Here is a 20,690-nt window from a genome sequence, read left to right on the forward strand (position 1 = left end):
GGCCCTTCCTGCCCACCCTGCTCCAGCCAGGCTGGCTGAGCTTGGCTCCTGGCCGCCCTCTTCCTCCATTCTGCTCTGGAGGCCCGGCTCAGGAGTGGGAGGGAGGAGGATGGGCACTGGTCCAGCCAGCAGGCAGGAGTGCAGGCAGGGCCTTGGGCAGTGAGTACCAGGGCCCGCTGGTTCTAAGCCCTGAGAGCCAGGCCAGGGTTTAGAGGAGAGTGGCCTGCCCCTCCCGCGGGCCTGCCTGGGGGGAGGCAGGGGTAGTGCCCTGCAGGGAGGACCTCCTTCTGGGGCCTGGCCTGGGCTGCAGGACCCTGGCTTCTCTTCTCACCTGGTGAGAAAGCAGCCCCTGTGAGGGCTAGGAAAGGACCTGGGTCTGCCCACCAGACTGAAGTCCTGCAAAATGCTGCTCTGTGGCCACCTGTCACTGGCTCAAGGTTAGGGAGATGGCAGACTTCCAGGCACCAAGGGCACCGAGGAAGTGGGGTGAGGGCTCCAGGCTGGTGTCCTGAAGCCTGTGCCCAGGAAATTCCCCAGATGCACCTTGCCCTCCACTCCTGCCTGGGAAGGCTGCGTGTGCTCGCCTGGGGGCAGGCACGGGGGTGGCTTGGGCCGGCTGGGTGTGCTGGGCTGTACGCAGGGGGCCCGGATGGGTGGGCTTTGTGGGGACAGTGTCTAACCTGCCACTCTCCAGAAGGCAGGGGCTGGGTGCAGGCACTATTCTGAGCTCCCAACAGGGTCTCATGGGCTGGGAGTTGGGGGCTTCTCCCTTGAAGAGCTGGTCAGGACCCAGAAGGCTGAGCCCATACTCACTTCAGAAAAGTGGAAAACCAAACTCATGGGCTGGGTGTCCCCCGGGCCCTGGCTGGGCTGTGAGGGAGGACACAGTGAGGGTGTGTCCCCGACGTTTGCTCGCTCCTTGCTTGGGGGCATCAGGGACCCTGGAACTTGGGAGGAGCAGGAAGGCCTAAGGGGCCGCCTGGGCTTTGGAGCCTGCCGCCCCCCTCCCTCCCCGCCGGCCTCTCTGGGTGTGGGCCGGTCTCAACTCCAGCCCCCGCAAGCCGCCCCCCTCCCCCCCGCCACGCCCAGCTGTTCCCCCAGGGCTCAGGATGCTCCCCCGTCTTCCAGGCCTAGTTCACTGTTTTATGGACTGACTTGTGAGTGGGGGTGAGAAGCAGGGGCTGCCCCCCCGGGGACTCTGTCCCCATCTCTCCTTCACGGCTCACCCCAGGGCTCACCGCGGCCCACACTGCAGGCCTGGATGCACAGGTTCACACAGGGTTTATTGACAGGTCAGCGGGCGCAGCTCTTCCCCCACCAGGACCTTGAAAGGCTGGGCGGGTGCTGGTGGGGCTGTGGGCTCCGAGGGGCTCAGGCTGGGAGCAGGTTGTGGTCAGGACTGGCCTCATTGCCGGTTCTGAGTGTGGGGCTGGGACAGGAGCCCTTGGCCCCGGACTCACTGGACACAGGGCAGCAGGAGGCGGCCGTGCCTGTGGAGCTGGGGTGCCCCGGCCATGGGGCCATGCAGGGGGCCACCCTTTTGAAGCTGCCCAGCAGGGAATGTCCAGGTCCCAGGCCCCTGGGTGGCTCTGCTGGGTCCACAGACCGGGGGAGGGCTTTGAATGTGGCAGGAAGATCCAAGGGGGCTCCGTGGAGAGACTCCTGTGGCCTCAGGGGCCGGTCACCACCTGCGCTACAAAGAGGACTTTGTAGGTCTCCTTCACGTCCCCCCTGAGCTGCAGCAGGGCTGACACCATGAGTGGGTGGTCCGGCTGGAAGGGGAGAGGCGGGGAAGGAGGGGGACCCTCAGTCAGCTGGCACAGCGGACAGACGTTTTCTGGCCGCGGCGCTGCCCACCTCACCCGCCCAGGGCCCCCCCGCAGTCCCCTCCCTGGGTGGGGGCAGGGCCGTCATCCTGCCCAGCCTGTGGCTTTCGCAGGCTCCCTGGCCGCCGTCCAAGGCACTGACATCAAAGTCGATGGGTGGCATCCAGGAGGTGCTGATGGTCTTGGTCTGGCCGCGCTCCACAAAGCCCTTGGAGGGCTCGATGGTGAAGCCCTTGTGCTGCAGGGACGCGATGCCGTCCAGGCTGAACTCGACAGTCTGCAGGCATTGGTGCTGTCAGCAGGTGGGCGGGCACAGCTCCCGGGAGGCAGCGGGGCTGGGGATGAGGGAGCCCAGCACCTGCCCTCTCAGCCCTGACCAGCAGGCTGCCCACCCCACACCTACTGGGGGGCAAGGCCAGGAGGGGCCCGGGTTGCCCAGGCAGTGGTGGATGCAGAGGTGCCAGGCAGGCCAGGGAAGTGCTGGGGTCACCTTCTTCGGGGACAGCTGGGTGGTCCGGATGCAGCCCACCTGCAGTTCTCGGGTGGCAGGCGGGGCCGGCGTGTCCGTGCCCAGCTGGACGTAGTCCAGGGTTACCAGGATGGGCTTCAGCTCCTCAGCTTCTGGAGAGGGAGGGCCTGGCTGGGGGCTCAGGGCAGGGGGGGGTACCACCAAGGGAGTGCGGGAGCTGCCGGGTCAGGCAAGGATAGTGGGCAGGGCTGGGCGAGGACAGCCCGCTTTGGGGGATGGGCCAGGAACGCCGGCCCTACTCACAGGCCCCCAGGGCCAAGGGTGCGGTCAGGGCAGGACTGGTCCTCCTACTGTCGCCCCCGCCCCCACTGGGGCTCCCAGCACTTCAGGGGTCTCACCCTCTCCGCGCTGGGGGTCGAAGGCAGGCATCACGGTCAGGGACTCCACAGGCACATCCAGGGGGTCTCCGCCCTCCACAAACATCGTGTGCTTGCGGGCCGCGCCCTTCAGGAGGATCTGGTGGGAGATTTTCTGGGGGCAGGAGCACAGCAGACTCGGTCCGCGACCCTGCGAATGGGGCTCCGGGAGTGGGCAGTGCTGGGGTGCAGGCCTGTGGGACCCGAGACTCCGGTCTCTCCACCTCATGACCCCCAACCTGACGCAGAGCCCCCAGGCAACAGGCCTCCAATGTGGGGCCGTTCGGGGGAGGGCGAGGGCCTCAGACCCACGGACGCGGCGGGTGGGGCCGGGAGCAGGGGTCCAGGCTGGGCTCCTGGAGCCGCACCTTTTCGAAGAGCATGACCTGAAGCCGGTCAGAGAAGTACAGGCTCTCGTGGTCCGGGCTGAAGGTCACGGTGAAGTCCTGCGCCCTGCCCGGCTCCATGACGCCCTCCACCGGGACCACGCTGAACACGCTCTGGCCGCTGTAGTTCTGCGTGCCTGGGGGCAGGGCGGCCTGGCAGGTCCGGCTCCCCCTGCAGCGCCCAGCGCTCCCCAGCCCCGCACCCCCACGCCCCGCACAGTCGCCCGCTTCGACTGGCTCCTCCCCAGCAGCGGTCACACCCCCAGCCGGCCAAGCTCACCCACGACTTCCGTCCTCTGGGCCGGGGAGGCCAGGAACTGCGGCAGCCGGTGCTGGTCTCCGCTCCTGGTGGAGAGGCTGTCCAACTGCACGGAGAACTTGATGGGCAGCGGGGAATTGTTTTGCAGCTGCAAGGAGCAGGGCTCAGTCACTGGCCAGCCAATGGCCAGGCTGCTGCCACCAGGTCTCAGCTCCCTCTGCTGCCCGCGGGCCACACCCTGGGCAGTCAGGCTCAGGCTGGCCTTCAGCCGAACCAGCATCCCTGCCCAGGTTCTTCTCTGCCCTCACCCTCTTCCCCTGAGAGCACCCCATCCCCCCATAAAACATTTCCGGGAGTCCCTGGCCTGGGCTCTGCTGTCAGGACCTGGACTAAACCAGGCAAGGAGGCAGGTGCCCTGTGGGTGGCTTCATCCTGAGGTTGGCATGTCCCTCAGACCCTGGGGAAGCAGCGAGAGCCAGGCGTGCCTCTTCCTGCCCGGATTGGGGAGCCCACACGGCCCCTCCCCTGAGCTGTGCCTGAGCTGAGCTCCCCCGATCCCAGGCGGGGCAGCCCACGCAAAGGTCCTGAGGCAGGAGGACGGGAGCAGCGAGGAGGCCGGGCAGCAGAGGGACCGGGGAGGTGGGGGAGGAGGGCGTGCATCCTCAGCTTCTCTGGCTACAGAGGGCCGTGGAGGTGACCGCTGCTGGGGGGTGGGGTGGGAGCGGCCTCCACCCGCACTGGCTCCCTGACCAAGGCAGGGCTGGCCCCCTCCTGGGGCACGACCCCTCCCAGGAGGCGGGGCAGGCACCGGGTTCCCACCACGCACTTTACCTTGAAGCCCGCGGAGGTGGATTCTCCGGCGATCGCGTAGCCCATGTTGAGGACGCCTCCTTCAATGGAGCACGTGGTCACGGATGCCACGCCTGTGCCCACGAGGGCCAGGGAGAGCGTGCCTCTCTTGGTGATGACATCCAGCATTTCCTGGGCCTGTGGAGACCACGTCCCTTAGCGTGGAGCAGACACGTGTCAGAGGCAGGTGTGGGAGCTCTGTCTCGGAGCAGCCGGGTCAGGGTGTGCGGGACCTAAGACGGCTTGGAGCTCCCTGGCCTTCTCCTCCTCCTTCCAGCAAGAGGCCAGGGCCCAGGAGGACCAGCGGCTCCTGGGGCCTGGCTGGATGCCTACGGGCCTGGGCACTTGGCAGGTGTGCAGAGTGGAGAATGGGGCCGTGGAGCCCCAAGGCTGCAGCCCGGCTCAGGGTGGGCCTAGGACTCACCAGGACGCTCTCACGGGGGGAGAAGGACAGCTTCAGGATCCGGGTCTCTCCAGACGCCAGCTTGCTGGTGGGGTTCAGCAGGACAAAGGGGCCGTTGGGGTTCAGCACGGAGTACTCCAGCTGATGGCCCAGCGTCAAGGATGGGTGGCGAGTACGGGGCCGCAGCCCTTCCCCCGACACCCCTGTACCCCTGCAGCAGGCTGCCTGGGCCGGGTATGGACAAGGATACGTCGAGACCCTCGGGGGAGATGTTCTGGATGGAGACCTTCTTTATGCCGTGGTGTCCTGAAACGGGGGAGTCAGGTCGCTGCCCCAGGCCTGGGGGTGGGGCGTGGGAGCTCAGGCGGTGACGGGGTGCCTGGGTCCCTATGGGTGGGGGATGGTCGTGAGGGGCTGGGCCTGATCAGGACACACCTACAGCGATGTCGCCGAAGTCAGCGATGGTCTTGCCTTTGTCGGACGTCACCACAATGGATGGTGCTACCGCTGGACACCACAGCTCCAGGTACACGGTGTTGTGGGGACTGGGGGCGGCGGGTAGCTGCTGAGGGCGGAGTGGGCGCCGCATGCCCCGCCCTCTCAGCCTGACCCCATGCTGGCCCCGCCCAGATCTGGGGGGTTGCAGAGCGGGGACAGTGCCTTCTTGGCCAACCACGCCCCACCCTGCCCAGAGCACCGCACCTGAAGCTCAGGGGTTCCGTCCCCTTCCTTCCTTTGGTGTCACCACTGGCAACAACACAGGGGACCACAAACTTGTCAAACTTCCCCTGGAAAGATCTGGTCAGCGTGGCCTGCGCAGCCTGGTACTCCTGGGAGCTGCAGTGGAACCGGCAAGGTACTCTCACACCCCTATCCCTAGGCTGCCCCCAGCGGCCCAAGACGCCCCGCGCTGCCCTCCATGGAGGGGTCCATAACGCCATGCCTGCTCCCCAGGGCCCTGGGCCCTGGGCCAGAGGGTATGGGGTGGTAGCCTTGGGGGGCCATGCTGTGGCCCAGGCTGTGGCTGTCCCAGTTTTGTCTGACCAGCTGGTTTTCTCACCCCTTCCCTGGTTGCTGTGGCGGCCTCCCCCCTCCCCCAGGGTCCAGTCAGGCACCTAACCAGAGAGCCATGTTCCTGGAGCCACAGGCAAGGGTCCAGGGCTGGCAAGTGGCTCAAGCCCATTGGAGTTCTCTGGAGCTCGTTTGGCAGCTGGGGAGGCTGGGGTTGCTGAGCTGGGAACATGGGAGTCAGGGGCACAGCATCTCCCCAGCCCCTGGACTGAGGTTGCTCACAGGGACCCTGGGCCCTAGGGCCCCAGGGGAAGGAGGTGAGCAGGTGCCCAGGAAGGCAGCTCCTGGTTCCAGCTGTACCTGAAGCCAGCCCCACCCCGGACTTCCAGTCACAAGGCTCAAAACAGCTCTGCTCCAGGTGGGGGAAGTCTCTGTGGGGGGCAGCCTTCTCTCGGGCCCACCTGGACGTGAGGTCCTCTTTCTGCAGCTCCGGGGGCTGGGGGGCAGAGGCCTGGAACAGCCGGTCTCGGTTCTGCAGCCGCAGTGTGGAGAAGGACTGTCTCCGCTGGTCCTTCCTCTGGGTGGCCATGTCCTGTTGGGACTGCGAGGTGGGAGGCCAACAGTGGGGCTTCCCCGGGGACTCTGCTCCCAGCAGACCGCCCAGGGCAGGACCCCAGGGGCCCAAACTCCAAGCGGCGCCCTGGGGGAGACCGCCGGCAGGTGCGAAGACCCCAGTGTCTGTCTTTACCATCCGGGAGACCGAGGCCCGGGGCAGGGCAGGGCGGAGGGCTGGCCTGTGCCCTGCCAGCAGGCTGCAGGCCCTGCCCCTCGTCCTGCACTTGCTGTGACAGCACGGGTGCTCACGATCAGGACCCAGAGGCCGGGGGGAGTCGCGGGGCTCTCTGCGTCCCCAGGGTGGCAGCAGGCAGGCCCTGGGCTGTGACTGCCCTGCTCTGTTGGACGCCCTTTCCCGGCAGGAGCCCGGCGGTGGCTGTCTCTCCAGGCCTGAGCTTGCTAGGATCCACAGGCCCCTTTGAGGTTTACCTGTTCCCCCTCCATTGTAAGGGCAAGCCCCCTGCTAACCAGTGCAGAGGGGCCCGGCCCACCCTCCCGGGACCACCGTCTGGGGATCCACCCCGCCTACCGATGCTTTCAAGAGGGGAGGGAGGAGCCTTGCCAAGAAAAAGTGTTAACCTCTTGAAACAGTTCCACACACACAAGGCTCCAGAAAAGTCTGCCCAGGGCTCCTGACCCCCTGGCCCCCCAGCCTCAAGGCCGGTGGGGTTTGTTCCCAAGCCTTTGTGCAGCGGCCTGGTGCACAGCGGGCAGCACCCCCGTCCCCCCCCAGGCTCCCCCCCGCCTCCCGCCATGTACCGATTTGGCCTCAGCTTCTTTGGTCAGGGCCTGTAAGGCTTCCTGGTGGATCAGCTCGCTGGGCAGCACGGGCCGGAAGGCCACCCGGACCAGGCACCTCTGTGAGGAGAGAGGCCGGAGGGCAGAGGGGCCCCTGTGGGTGCCCCCCAGCACCCTGCTGCCGCCGCTGCCGGGATCCCCTGGTCACGCTCTTGGACATCCTGGGGTGATACCCCATCTCTTCTTTGGGGTCTCAGCTTAGATGAGCCCTTCTGGAAGGTCCTTCCTGACCTCTGCCCCCGGAAGTTGGGGTGGCTGCAGACATGATCACCCAGCCCCTCTCACCATGCGGGGGGGGGGGGTCCCCGTGACGGACCAGCCCACTGCCCACGGGGCACGAGTGAGAAGGGAACGTTTGTGTTCAGCCACTGAGACTTGGGGGTGAGTCCCTGCACCCTCACCCGCCCCCCTTCCTGAAGCACGTCCACCTCGAAGTCCACCCCCGGGACGGCCCCGGGTCCCCAAGGGGGTTCACTCACCACGGCCTGCCCCGTGCTCAGTGCAGCAAGGGAGCAGGGGTGGGTAACGGCTGCAGTAACCCCCTTGGAGAGGAGACCCATGACTTAAGCTGAATTTGCTCAGTTTAATAAAATGCATTTCAGTAATCACTTACTGAAACACTGCCAGGGTCCAGGACCTGCACGTGCCCCTCCCCACTGAGTCCCCTCACAGTGGCTGTCACCCCTGACTCTTGAAGGTAAGGAATTCAGCTCAGAGAGGCTGTGATGGCCCCGGGGAGTCTCTGCCTCCAGGCCCGGGCTCTTTCTGCTTTATCAGCAAAAGCAGTGGTGGGGAAACCTTTCACCCATCAACCAGTGGACAGGCACCTGTGCTCCTGGTGACCAGGCGCTGTGTGGCCTCTGTGCCCATCTGCTGTGAGACCCAAGGGCTGCACACCCTCCCTCAGCCTGAGCTGCTGGAGCCTCCAGCCAGGGGCCTGTGGGGTCAGCTGCCCGTGGGTGCCCCACCTCTGGGGCCAAGTTGGGCCGGGCGGAGGGCACCGTGGCCTGCTTGGGTCTGATAAGCATCCAGGTTGATCTCCACGTCTGCTCTCTGGTTGAATCGCTGCGGTCCAGGGTGAGTAGAGACCGGCCCCCTGGGCTGGCCCCGCCCCGGCCCACCCGTGGGGCCCACACCCACCTTTCCTGGCCACACGGTGCCCACCGAGGGTGAGATGGTGATGGGGGAGTCTGGGGGCAGCAGGAACTCGAAAGACGTGGGCCCCTGGGACGCGTCCTCCAAGCCGATGCGGGGCACCGAGGGCGTCGGTGAGTTCTTGCTCAGGCGGGAGTTGATGACGTACAGGGTGGCCACCGATGTGTCATACAAGGAGGTGGCCGCAAACTTGACCTGGTAGTGGGACAGCTCCAGGGGCGGGTGGACACCCACGGCCCGGCACGTCAGCTTGAAGCACCTGGAAGTGACAGCGTGGGCAGCTCAGCTCAAAATTTTAGTAAATTTTGAAAATACTTTGTGCCCCTGTGCACATTTTAATTAGATAGTTAAAATTCTAATCACAAGTTTAAACAGTTGCAAAGGAGGTAATTTCTGGCTTATTTCCTTAAATATTCACTGACATTTAAAAACTAAAACTGGGGCTTCCCTGGTGGCGCAGTGGTTGAGAATCTGCCTGCCAATGCAGGGGACACGGGTTCGAGCCCTGGTCTGGGAAGATCCCACATGCCGCGGAGCAACTAGGCCCGTGAGCCACAACTACTGAGCCTGCGCGTCTGGAGCCTGTGCTCCGCAACAAGAGAGGCCGCAACAGTGAGAGGCCCGCGCACCGCGATGAAGAGTGGCCCCCGCTTGCCGCAACTGGAGAAAGCCCTCGCACAGAAACGAAGACCCAACACAGCCAAAAAAAATAAAAAAATAAAAAAAATAAAACTGATAGGGGACTTCCCTGGTGGTCCAGTGGTTAAGACTCTGCACTCCCAATGCAGGGGGCCTGGGTTTGATCCCTGGTCAGGGAACTAGATCCCACATTTTGCAACTAAAGATCCTGCATGCCGCAACTAAGACCCGGCACAGCCAAATAAATAAATATTTTTAAAAACCTGATAAATTACCCTTTAAATATAAACATGGGAATCTATATACCATAGTGAATTGATTCTTGCCACCATTCGGTTTTAAAAAAAGAACAGATATTTGGTATTTTAACCAGTGGAAAATTTACATTCCATGTTTCTTTGAACTCTATTTCCATTGCACTCGTGCCTTTGGATTTTATCCTAATTACATACGTTTTAATGCTTTATGAGGTGATGTCAATGGCCCTGTCATACTGTCCGTAACAAAAATGTGTTCATAGGTTGAAATATTTCAATGTATATTTTTGTGTCCTGTGACCACAGGCTCTAAATGTTAAAAAAATTCCTTCTGGGTGGAGATGTCATTGAGGTTATTGTTAGAAATTAATTGAAAAAGCACAAATGTATGGAATGCGATAATCATTACATATAAAAAGTATGAGCTGCCTGGAGTCACTTCAGGAAGGTGATGGAGCTGTTTCCCGGCTGGTTCAAGGGCCTGTGAGGGACGCGGCCTGTGGCCTTGCTCCGTTGACCTGGGAACTGGGGGTGGGGGGCCCACCCAAGTCCCCTCCAGCCCCTTCCTTTCCATTCTTGTGACCATGTGTCTTCCGATGTCCCTCTGAGGAGCCCCCCGTGGCTCTCTCAGGTCCTGCTCCACTTTGCTGCAGGGAAAGACCGTCAGGTCCCGTCACCCAGGCCCAGGCAGATACTGTGACCTGCAGGCAGCGGGTTCACCCAGGACACCCAGTGCCACGTTTGCTGAGAAAATGCTTTTATCTCCGTGCACGCTATACATGTTTCTCTCCCCCTCAAAAACCACTGAGGTGAGATGAGCCCATCAGCGTGTGGGGAATGTTCTCCTGACCCCAGAGGCACACATGCAACGTGCCTGGCCTCCCTGCCTAGCTGCGTGCGAGCCTCCAGCTTCTTTTATCTGGTCACACAGGCAGCTGGTGCCCGTCACAGGGGCCAGGCCCAGGGGACAATCAGCCCTGCTCTGGGGGTGTGCCTGACCTCCAGAATGTCATCACCATCACCATCATCATCATCACCATCATCACCATCATCATCATCACCATCATCATCCCCATCATCACCATCACCACCATCATCATCATCACCATCATCATCATCATCACCTTCATCCCCATCATCATCACCATCATCACCATCACCACCATCATCATCATCAACATCATCACCATCACCATCTTCATCATCCCCATCATCATCATCATCATCATCTTCATCCCCATCATCATCACCATCACCACCATCATCATCGTCACTACCATCACCATCATCACCACCAGCACCACCATCATCACCATCATCATCACCACCACCATCATCACCATCATCATCATCACCACCATCATCATCACCACCATCACCATCATCATCACCATCACTATCATCTGCATCACCACCACCATTATCATCACCATCACCACCATCATCATCGTCACCACCACTACCATCATCACCACCATCACCATCATCATCACCATCACTATCATCAGCATCACCACCATCATCATCATCACCACCATCACCATCATCATCGTTACCATCACTATCATCATCACTATCATCACCATCATCATTATCAACATCACCATCATCACCACCTCCATCTCCATCATCACCATCATCACCACCATCATCACCATCACCATCATCATAATCACCATCATTATCAACATCACCGTCATCACCACCTCCATCTCCATCATCATCATCATTAACATCATCATCAGCAGCAGCAGCACTGGGCTGAGGGCAGCAAGATTTCCCATCTTCTCCTGTTCTCTGGAAGATTTGTGTAAAATTGGCATCATTTTTTCTTTAAATGTTTGGAAGAACTCATCAGTGAAGCCATCTGCATCTTTCATTTTGGGAAGCTTTTAAACTTAAAAAAAATTTTTTTTGCATTTAAAAATATATTTATTGGGCCCCACAGGGCCCCTTGGCTTGATCGGAAGCTCGGGAATCTCTGTCCACGCCAGCCTCCTTCAGGAGAGCGGAGGGTTGGAGGCTATCTCTGAGTCCAGATCGCCACGGACTCCCTGCCACAGGGCTGTGCCTGACCACACCCAGCCTGCCGACTCGGCTGCGGAACTCCGAGGCTGCGGTGGAGAACGGGGGAGAGGCTGACCTAGCAGCTGCCGAGGCTTCTTTTGCCTTGAGGACACCTTCTCTTCTCTTGCCCGCGCTGGCCTGGACTTCCACTCCGAGAAAACACTAAATATTGGAGGTTCAGAAAGAGTGCATACGGAAGCCGTGACGCACCCGTCAGCACCTACGAGACTGGAAACTCTTGGGTCCCCAGCAGCTTTAGCAGATAAATTAGGAAGACTACCTCACTAACATGTACAGAAATCTCAAGGTATTTTCGGGAACTTGAAAAGGGAGGAATTCACCTAGATCTGATCAGATGCCCCACGACCTACAACCAGGGCATTATACATACTGGAAAAGACATAATTTAAAGGACTGTCTCCAAACTGGATGGAAGGACCCTTATCAAATTACAATAAGTTTACATCAAGATAATGATGATGCAAAGATTCCAGCCATTTCTCAGAACAGATCCTGCCAAAACAACAACAGAAGTCACCCTGGGGCCCTTAATTAGACAGGGCGAGAGCTCCATGACCCCAACTAAGTAGGGTCTACGAGCCCCTTGCCACCCTGAAGAAGCTACAGAAGACAGGCCGTCATCCCTCATTCTCCCAATAAAGATTTCTTGGGGTTCACGTCTCTTGCCGGGGGTGGGGGGGGGCGGATTGAAATAGGAGATAGATGGGCCCCTGGGCCGGACAGCTGGTGTTTGTCAAGTGGAGCAAAACTGAAGTTTTGTCCTCAGCCAGACAAGAACGACGCCCGTTTCCCTTCCTCCATTGATATGGAGGGAATGAACTAGCAGTGGGGAATTAGTTTGCAGCAAAAATAGAAATGAAGTTTTCCCTCTCCTGAGAACAAGGAAAATAAAGGGAGCAGTGAACAGGCTAGAGAAGAAACATAAACTGGCCTGAAAGAGTTAATCACTCCTAGTTTTTTTTTTTTTTTAACTGTTACTAATCTGCAGTGTCTGTAACTAGATTTGTACTTCACAAAGCTAACCTATTACTCTTTAACACTATGTGAATTACATCCTGCACTCCCTTGTAGCAAATCACCCCTTGTAGCATTTGCATTTCAGAAAAAAAGTTGCAGGCCAGTAACCCAGAGACAAAAAGACCCAATTGCGGGGCTGCCTGATGGCAGCTGTGACTGTTTTGTGAAGGAGTGGGGGCACTGTTCTTGAGGCACTAGCCTGCTGTGTCTTCCCTTCTGCCTGGCAGAAAAATAAAGCCATCTCTTCCTCGGGGGAAAAAAAAAAAAAAATATATATATATATATATATATATATATATATATATATATATTGCCCATTTTTGTTTCCTTTTCTGTCATGTTTAAAACAATTCTTTTGCCTAAATATTTATTTATCTATCTATCTCCTCTGGGCTCCGCACGCACTGCTTTAATTCCTGAGGCCTCACAGTTCGAGCTTTTCTAGCCTCCCCAAGACGGCTCCTGGCTGAGTTTTTGGCAGTTTCAATTTATACGTAGATAGTTCTTGAAGAAACACTAAAGGCACATTCAATCAGCAAACATCTATGGAGCTTCTACCATAGGTCAGAGCCCGTCCTGAGTACTGAGGTTATCTCACAATCCCCTCATTTCCTGGGGCTTGTTTTCCAGAGGCTGAGAGAGTTGTGAACAAGCCCAGAAGGGTCCCAGCCCACGGGCAGGTCACTAAGTCCGAGGGGAGGGGCGGGCAGTGGGACGCAGCAGGGTGGCGGAGTCTGGTGCCTGGGTTTCCTCCACGGGTTCTAACTCTGCACTTTGCACCCAAAGATCACCGCTGTGAACCCCTTCCTGCTTTCCCTCAGGTGCGTCACATCCTGGGCTCGCCTGTCGCGCCGTGGCCACATGCCCGGCTGGAGGAGGGCGCCAGCCCGACCCTACCCAAGGCTGCCCAGGCCCCCGGCCAGGACCAAGCAGCAGCTCGGGCTGGAATGTGGGTGGGGACTGGAGAGGAAGGGAAGGAGAGGGGCAGTGGGGCTGGCTCCACGGGGGGCGGGACGCCCAGCACATTCCCCACCAGAGGCTGATGACCCCAAGTAGCAGCAAGAGCCGGCCCTTGTGCCCCTCCATGTCCAGCCCATTTCTCTCCCCAGCACCTTCTCAGCCCCAGTCCTCAGGGTAGACACGGAGGCCAGGGAGGCCCAGAGGCTGGCCCATCACACGGCGCGTGAGGGCAAGTGGGGCTCGTGCCCAGGGGATGCTCTGCACGCTCACACACGCCCACTGGTGCACTCACACACGTGCACGGCACACACGCCTGCAAGGCAGCCTGGATCCCAGGCGTACGGACCTGGGTCTAAGCTTCCTGAGGCCGGCACTGTTGCCCAGCCCTGTGGTCAGCCTGGACGGCCAGGGGCGGCTCCTCCCAGGCTGGCTGCCAGGGCTCTCCATGCGCCCCCTCCTGCCAAGCTCACCGGTTAATCTCTGACTTGCAGACGAGCTCGAAGTTGTACTCCTTGGCCTTGGTGGGCTGAAAGATTACATCGAGTTGCAGAGTTTCCAGCGGCAGGATGGTCCCGAACCCGTCATTGGGCTGGATGTCCACAAACTGGCAGACAGAAGACCATGGATGCCACAGCGAAAACCCAGTGACCTGCTGGGCAGGGCCACAGGGAGCCGGCGTGGACGTGCGTGTGGCCGGGGTGTGGCAGTGTGTGAGCCAGTGTGAATGTGTGTGTGGCTACATGTATGTAAGTGTGTTACGTGGGTGTGAGCCCCTGTGTATGTGATCATGTGTGCAGATGAGTGTGTGTGAGAGGGTGGTGTGCGTGCATGTCTGTGTGTGTGTGTCTGCATGCACGTGAGCACTTGTGTGTATGTGAGTGTGTATATGTGTGAGTGTGCATCTGCACGCATGCGAGCACGTGTGGATATGAGTGTGCGTGTATGTGTCTGCATGCATATGTACACATATGTGTGTGAGTGTGTCTGTGTGTGTGACTGTGTCCGCATATATGTGAGTGGGCAGCGGGGTCCTCAGTGGCGTGGCCCCGGAGGAGAGAGGACAGACAGGCCTGGGCCTCGTCTTGGCCGCCCTGCAGGGCGAGGCAGGCAAGAGTCCCGGAAGGAAGGGCGGGGAGAGGACTCTGGATCCTGAGGGTGCAGCGGGCGGACAGAGGGCAAGAGAGGCAGGGTGAGGTGGGGATGGGGCAGCGGGGATGAGGAGAGGGACGGCCAGAGAGAGGCCCCGGCCAAGGTGCCTGGAGGTGAGTGTGGAGTCCGGGAGTGGCTCAGGCGCCTAGACCCTGGGCAGCAGCCCAGGCCCCAAACCTCCCGCTCTGACCACACGAGGCACCTTGGGGAGCCCGACGAACCCAAACTCCTGGGGCAGGAGGGAATGGTTGCAAAGGCTGACTTGGGTCCTGATGGCCTCGTAGATGGTGCAGTAGCCGAAGTCCACCCCCGAGGGGCTGAGCTCCAGGTCCGAGGTGGTGACTATGGCGTGGACAGTAAACCCCACGGGTTTGATCTGAAGTGCGGAGGGCAAGCGCATCCGGTCGATGAGGTCAGTTTATGCAAGTGTTTCCAAAAATGAGAACAGCACCATCCTGGCTGTGAGCTGATGCCCGACGGTGCACCTTGCAGGGACACACCCCCTTCCCTGCTGGCCCCTGGCTTGGGACGGGCAGCACGGGGGGGGCGGGTGCAGGAGTGCGCGTGTGCACACACGTGTGCACCTGTGCGTCTACGTGTGCAGTGCATCGTGTGCTCACGTGTGGCGTGTGTACGGAGGACGTGCACACTCCTGGGCACCTGGATCTGAGTGTGTGTTTGGGCGCCCTGGGGACAGCCCTGCCGGCCCCGGACAGCACTCGGGGCCTCTCTCCGATCCACAGACACCCTCCCTCCGTCTCCCCTGTGCCCTCTGCTCCCCAAGGGCGCCCGCGCTCCCAGAAGTGCCCCACACAGACCTGGTCAGCCACCCGGATAGTCATCGGGGCCTCCAGGACTCTGCTTTCCTTGTCAAAATACTTCCCGGCATCTTCCGGGAGGGAGCGTCTGAAAGAGACAGGAGGCACTTGAATGTTCTTTTCTTCTTTATATTTGCGAAACGACAAAATGCTGAACTATGAGGGTGCTTTGAAGTCAGACGAGAGCCAGAAATTACATAAAAGGTAAGAAACACAGGAGCCACGACGTGGGCGTCGAGCCAGCTTCCTGCTCTCACCTAGAATCCCCCCCACTGGGCGGAGGGACCCCGCCGCGCCACGCACCTGGGCAGGAACTTGAGCTGCACCGAGTGGGACGACAGGGCCTGGATGTAGCCGGTCTTGGGCAGGAGCTCTAGGTGGCCCTGCAGCTCCTTGCACACCTCGAAGTTCAGGCGCAGAGCGGCCTTCGACCTGCAGCGCCCGAGGTCCGGGCCGGCGACGCCGCGTTTGGTCCCTGCGGGTCGGCCTGTACCCACCCCGCAGGGCCCAGGTCACACCCTCCCAGATGCCCCCCACCCCCTACTGTCGGAGAGTCTTCAGAGCCCTGCTCGCCAAGGGCAGGTTTTCCTGAAGTGACATCTGCTGAGGAATCCTTACAAATAAAAACGTCGCAACTGAAAGGCGCCCAGTCTGTTCTCAGAAACCTAGTGTTTTCTGGGAAGACCCTCGCCGGGCAGGTGCTGGGTGCAGGGGCCTGGGGGGTGGGCGCCGGCCCTCCCAGAGTTTTGCCCTCCCCGCCCAGGCGTGGGCACGCGCCAGCACGATCCCTGCAGGACGCTCGGGAGGTCCCCAGACGGCCAGGCCTTGGCCAGTGACCGCAGTTTCCCCAATTTTTGTCCCTGTTTTCAGCTCAGGGCCAGCCAGAGAAGCCAGATGTGCCCCCAACCAGCCACGTGGGGCGCCCCATCCTAGCCACCCCAGGCCACAGCCCCCATCGGTGTGCTCCCCCTCCCCTCCTGCTTTCCAGTCTCCAGGAAGAAAGGTGGTGGGCAAGCTGCCCCAGGCCTGCGGGGGAGCCCCTTCCTGGGCTGCCCGGGAACCCTGGGCCGTGGTCCAGAGCCTCCCAGGCCTTCCAGCACCTCCTTAACCACCTGGGATGATTGTGGCCTGCCTCGTGGCTGCTGGGGCCTCACCCTGAGGGCTGAGCCCCTCTGCAAGGAGAGCCCACAGCCCGACAGGGACCCCTGGGAGATCCACGGGCTCCTGGGTGGTCCTGGCTGAGGAGTAAAAGGGGGCACCTTTGACCTCTGACCCCCAGTGTCACTAAGCCCCTCCCCTCAGTGACCTCTGGCCCTAGTGTCACCCAGCACTGGGCGTCCCCTGCCACGGAATGTGCCCAGACTGGCCCTCCCGCCCTCGGCAGGCAGCAGCCCCGCCCAGGTTCTCTGCTGGCTGGGCTCCTCCTCAAGCAGCTGTTAATGTGACCAGGGTCATTGCGAACGAGCTCCTTTGCTACATCTGCGTCCATAAACCCGGTAAATTAAACAAGTGAGGAATGCTGAATTCTAAAATCGCTCAACAGGGACCTCCCTGGCGGTCCAGTGGTTAAGACGTCGCCTTCCACTGCGGGGGGTGTGGGTGTGATCCCTGGTCCAGGGAGCTAGGATCCCACATGCCTCACGGCCAAAAAGCCAAAACGTTAAACAGAAGCAATATTGTAACAAATTCAATAAAGACTTTAAAAATGGTCCACATTAAAAAAAACTTTAAAAAAATATAATAAAATCACTCCACAAATGTATGATGTCGAGCCTGTGCCTTGGGGAGGGGCTGAGAAAGCACAACCCCCCCTGCTCCCTGTCTCCACCCTGCCTCAGGATTGGACACACTCTGCGTCCCGAGGTAAACCGACCAGAGCCCTGCAAAACCTCGTTTCCTGACCAAACCCACCTGAGTCCTGTCCTGAGTTCCCAGCTCCCCGGGGAGAACAGGCCCCGGACGTTTGCAGTGCTGAGGCCCAGGGACCCAGCGGCTGGCGCACGTGCCACTCTCTTTCCACCCAGGCCGCCCGTCGCCCCCCCCCTCCAGGCTGGAAGCGGGGCCCCGGGTGGCAGCAGCCTGCCAGGTGCGCAGGTGTGTTTGGTTAATGAAAATCCCTTAAGCTCTAACTGTAGGATTTGCCTGCTTTTCTCCATGTAATTGAACTTCACTAAAAATTAAAAGGAGCGTAAAAAAGAAATGACAACTGTGGTGTCCGGACACCCTTGCAAAACACTGCGAATGAAACATGCTTCTTGTCTCGGGGCTCCGTCCACTTTTCTTCAGAGGACACACCTCCTTCCCTGTCTGTGTCCGAGGGGCCTGGCCTGGCCATGTGGGGGGGCGAGCTCCCCAGAGACACAGGGGTGACAACACTGACTTATTCTCGTGGTTCTGGAGGTCAGAACCGGACAGTCTCCCGGGGTGGAAGCCCAGCTGCGGGCAGGGCTGGTCCCCTGGGAGGCTCCGTGGGGAATCGTTTCCTGGCTTTTCCAGCTTCTGGAGGCACCGTGTCCCTCGGCTCGTGGCCCCTCTCCCATCTTCAAGGCCAGCAGCCTAGCATCTGCCAACCTCTGTCTGACTCTGGTCCTCTAGCCTCCCTCCTGTGACGGCCCTGGGATTCCAGTGGGCCCTCGGGGTAACCCCAGGTGACCCCCACCCCGAGGTCCGTGACCTCACCCCTGCCGAGGGCTCACCGTGTGTGGACGAGGATGGAGTCCTGATACAGCCGGTCGTACATGCAGATCTTCAGGTCTACGTTGGGCTTTGGTACCCAGACTGGCACGTCGATAGCAACGCCGACGACTTTGAAATGTAACTGAATTTGAACATGAAAGTCCGACAACACGTATTTCCGTCAGCAGAGCAGGCGGGCCCGTGAGTGCTGACGCAGAGCTCAGCAGCGGTGTTTTGTGACCCTTACAAAAACTGGAAGGTGAATAATTAAACTGGCCATGTTTTGGAGATCTATGGCACTTTTTACATCATATAATTTAAACAATCCTTTTTATTTTCAAAATGTTTAAACATAAAAAGATAGAATGGTACGATGGATTGTCATGTGCCCACCACGCAGCTTCATAAATATCAACAGTTTCAGCTGTTTAAAAAAACCCGGGCTTGCCTGGTGGTGCAGTGGTTAAGAATCCGCCTGTCAATGCAGGGGACACGGGTTCGAGCCCTGGTCCGGGAAGATCCCACATGCCGCAGAGCAACTAAGCCCGTGAGCCGCAACTACTGAGCCTGCGCTCTAGGGTCTGCGAGACACAACTACTGAAGCTCTCGTGCCTAGAGCCCGTGCTCTGCAACAGGAGAAGCCACCGCAATGAGAGGCCCGCGCACCGCAACGAAGAGTAGCCCCCGCTCTCCACAACTAGAGGAAGCCCGCGCGCAGCAACGAAGACCCAATACGGCCAAAAATAAAAAAACAAATAAATAAATAAATTTATCGAAAAAAAACAACAGCCGTTTTATTGCAGACTCATGCATCACACAGGCAGTACACGCAGCTGAAACCAACGGAAGCTCAGGGTTCTCGAAGGGCCCAGGAGACAGGTGCTTCTCCCCACCTCGGACCCTGGCGTCGGCTTCCTGCAGTCAGACCAGGCTTCTCGGTCTCGGGAGCTTGGGATTTGTGGGTGTCCTGCAGAGACAGCCTGTGCACAGCAGACCCCCTCAGGGAGGAACAGTGACCAGCAGCCCACACAACTGGGTGGAGGGCTTCCCTTCCTACCACCTGCAGGACCGTGACCTTAGAACACACCAGTGCCGGATTCGAGGCCACAGGGTCACTGAAACATACAACCCATTTCCAGGGCCAGAGACAAGATGGACAGAATAAAAAGAAAGCATGTCCAGAGAAACGGAGCAGCTGGGAGAGTCAGGAGGGGATCTGAGGAGAAGCACGGCCACTTCACTCAAAGGCAGTGGTGACAGCAGGTGAACGGTGATCCACCGAGCGGGGGGGGCTGCTGCCGAGAGGCACTGAAGCCCGGGGCAGCGTCCTGACCGCACGGCCAGGCAGGTCAGAAAGAGGCTGTTCCCGCCGGCACCTGAATCAGCACCAGGCGAGCAGGCGGACACATGCGGTGACACGTGACATACGAGGCTGGGGGACAGGCGTCCGTGAAGCAGACGGGGTGGTCGGCACAGGAAGCCCCCGTCTACGGAGGAGCCAGCCAGGGAGGGTAAGAAAGGCACAGACACGGAAAGGAAGGGCCAGACTGCGCTGGGGCCATCCCCACGCAGAGACAGTGGGCAGCGTCCTCACACCCCTGAGGGGAGGGGTCTGCAGGCCGGCAGAACACAGAACCTGTCACGAGGGACCCGTCTCAGGAAAACAGGCGGGCAGGATGGGAATCCAGACCCCCGTTCACCCCCGGAGGCCGAGAGCCGCCCCAGGGGCTGCGTGTGCACCACCCCCGGGTGAGGAGGTGGGGTAGGAGAGTGGTCAGGGTGTTCACTGCCCCGGCTCGCCTGGCAGGGCCCCTGTGGGCTGGCAGGTCCTTGACCCGAGGTCACAGCCCCGGCCAGGCCATCCTCTCCAAGTGCTCAGTTACCCAGGTCTGGTCCTTGTTCCTTCCTGACACCATAGCAAGGGCTCTGTGGGGACCTATGGGGGTACCGCAGGGAACTGTGGGACTCCATGGGTACTGTGGACATGTGGGAACAGTGTGAGTATTATGGTACATTGTGGGGTATTGTAGGGTATGGCCTATTCCTTGGGGTTTCTGTTACAAATAAATGAATATTGTGTCTCAAATCCCTGGCCCCTGACAGACTCATTCCTATATGGGAAACACATCAGAGCAGAGACTCCTGATGGCGAGAGGAGAGGAGAGTGTGGTGAGCACAGAATCATTAAATGGTCACACCTGCATAGAGATGGCCACCTGCCTGGAATCGTGGACCACGGCGTTGGGTCAGAACTCCTGAAGCAGTGGGAGCAGAGTCGGAGGAGATTCTAATAATTCTAATGACAGTTGAGTGAAACTGAGACATTGAGGGCCAAGAAAGAGGGTAAATAAAAGGGACCCAAAATCACGTTTTATTTTGGTCATAAGGAAGTGTTGGTGGAGTGAACTGCTGGGGTACCGTCCGTCTTGGAGGATTGTCCTCTTGCACTTAAGAAATAGAAAGTCAGGCCTTCCCTGGTGGCACAGGGGTTAAGAATTCGCCTGCCTGCAGGGGACATGGGTTCGAGCCCTGGTCTGGGAAGATCCCACATGCCGTGGAGCTACTAAGCCCGTGCGCCACAACTACTGAGCCTGAGCTCTAGAGCCTGCGAGCCACAGCTACTGAGCCTGTGTGCCACAACTGCTGAAGCCTGCATGCCTAGAGCCTGTGCTCTGCAACAAGAGAAGCCAACGCAATGAGAAGCCCGCGCACCACAACGAAGAGTAGTCTCCGCTCGCCGCAACTAGAGAAAGCCCACACACAGCGACAAAGACCCAAGGCAGCCAAAAATAAATAAATAAAATAAATAAATTTATTAAAAAAAAAAGAAATAGAAAGTCATGTGGGATTTAAGGGCTGGGAAAGGGGAGGGGACTGTTCATTGAATGGAAAGTAGGAT

The 20,690-nt window shown here is 59.5% G+C and overlaps 1 protein-coding gene across 1 annotated transcript in view; it reads right to left on the reverse strand.

Moving 5' to 3' along the window:
• Positions 1-1,175: 1,175 nt before the first annotated feature.
• Positions 1,176-20,690, reverse strand: part of CFAP74 (cilia and flagella associated protein 74) — an 81,517-nt gene continuing 62,002 nt past the window's right edge. The window contains exons 22-40 of the mRNA XM_036868970.1: positions 17,812-17,933; positions 15,419-15,547; positions 15,116-15,203; positions 14,500-14,673; positions 13,619-13,752; positions 8,173-8,446; positions 6,994-7,092; positions 6,081-6,220; positions 5,311-5,445; positions 5,044-5,153; positions 4,859-4,914; positions 4,630-4,749; positions 4,188-4,343; positions 3,378-3,504; positions 3,080-3,234; positions 2,694-2,826; positions 2,317-2,447; positions 1,969-2,103; positions 1,176-1,772 (exon numbers count right to left, since the gene is read on the reverse strand). Coding sequence (XP_036724865.1) covers positions 1,671-1,772; positions 1,969-2,103; positions 2,317-2,447; positions 2,694-2,826; positions 3,080-3,234; positions 3,378-3,504; positions 4,188-4,343; positions 4,630-4,749; positions 4,859-4,914; positions 5,044-5,153; positions 5,311-5,445; positions 6,081-6,220; positions 6,994-7,092; positions 8,173-8,446; positions 13,619-13,752; positions 14,500-14,673; positions 15,116-15,203; positions 15,419-15,547; positions 17,812-17,933 — 2,520 coding nt within the window. The 3' untranslated portion in view covers positions 1,176-1,670. The remainder of the gene's footprint in view (positions 1,773-1,968; positions 2,104-2,316; positions 2,448-2,693; positions 2,827-3,079; positions 3,235-3,377; positions 3,505-4,187; positions 4,344-4,629; positions 4,750-4,858; positions 4,915-5,043; positions 5,154-5,310; positions 5,446-6,080; positions 6,221-6,993; positions 7,093-8,172; positions 8,447-13,618; positions 13,753-14,499; positions 14,674-15,115; positions 15,204-15,418; positions 15,548-17,811; positions 17,934-20,690) is intronic.

Source organism: Balaenoptera musculus, chromosome 1 (assembly GCF_009873245.2).
Source record: "Balaenoptera musculus isolate JJ_BM4_2016_0621 chromosome 1, mBalMus1.pri.v3, whole genome shotgun sequence".
NCBI classification, from domain to species: Eukaryota; Metazoa; Chordata; class Mammalia; order Artiodactyla; family Balaenopteridae; genus Balaenoptera; species Balaenoptera musculus.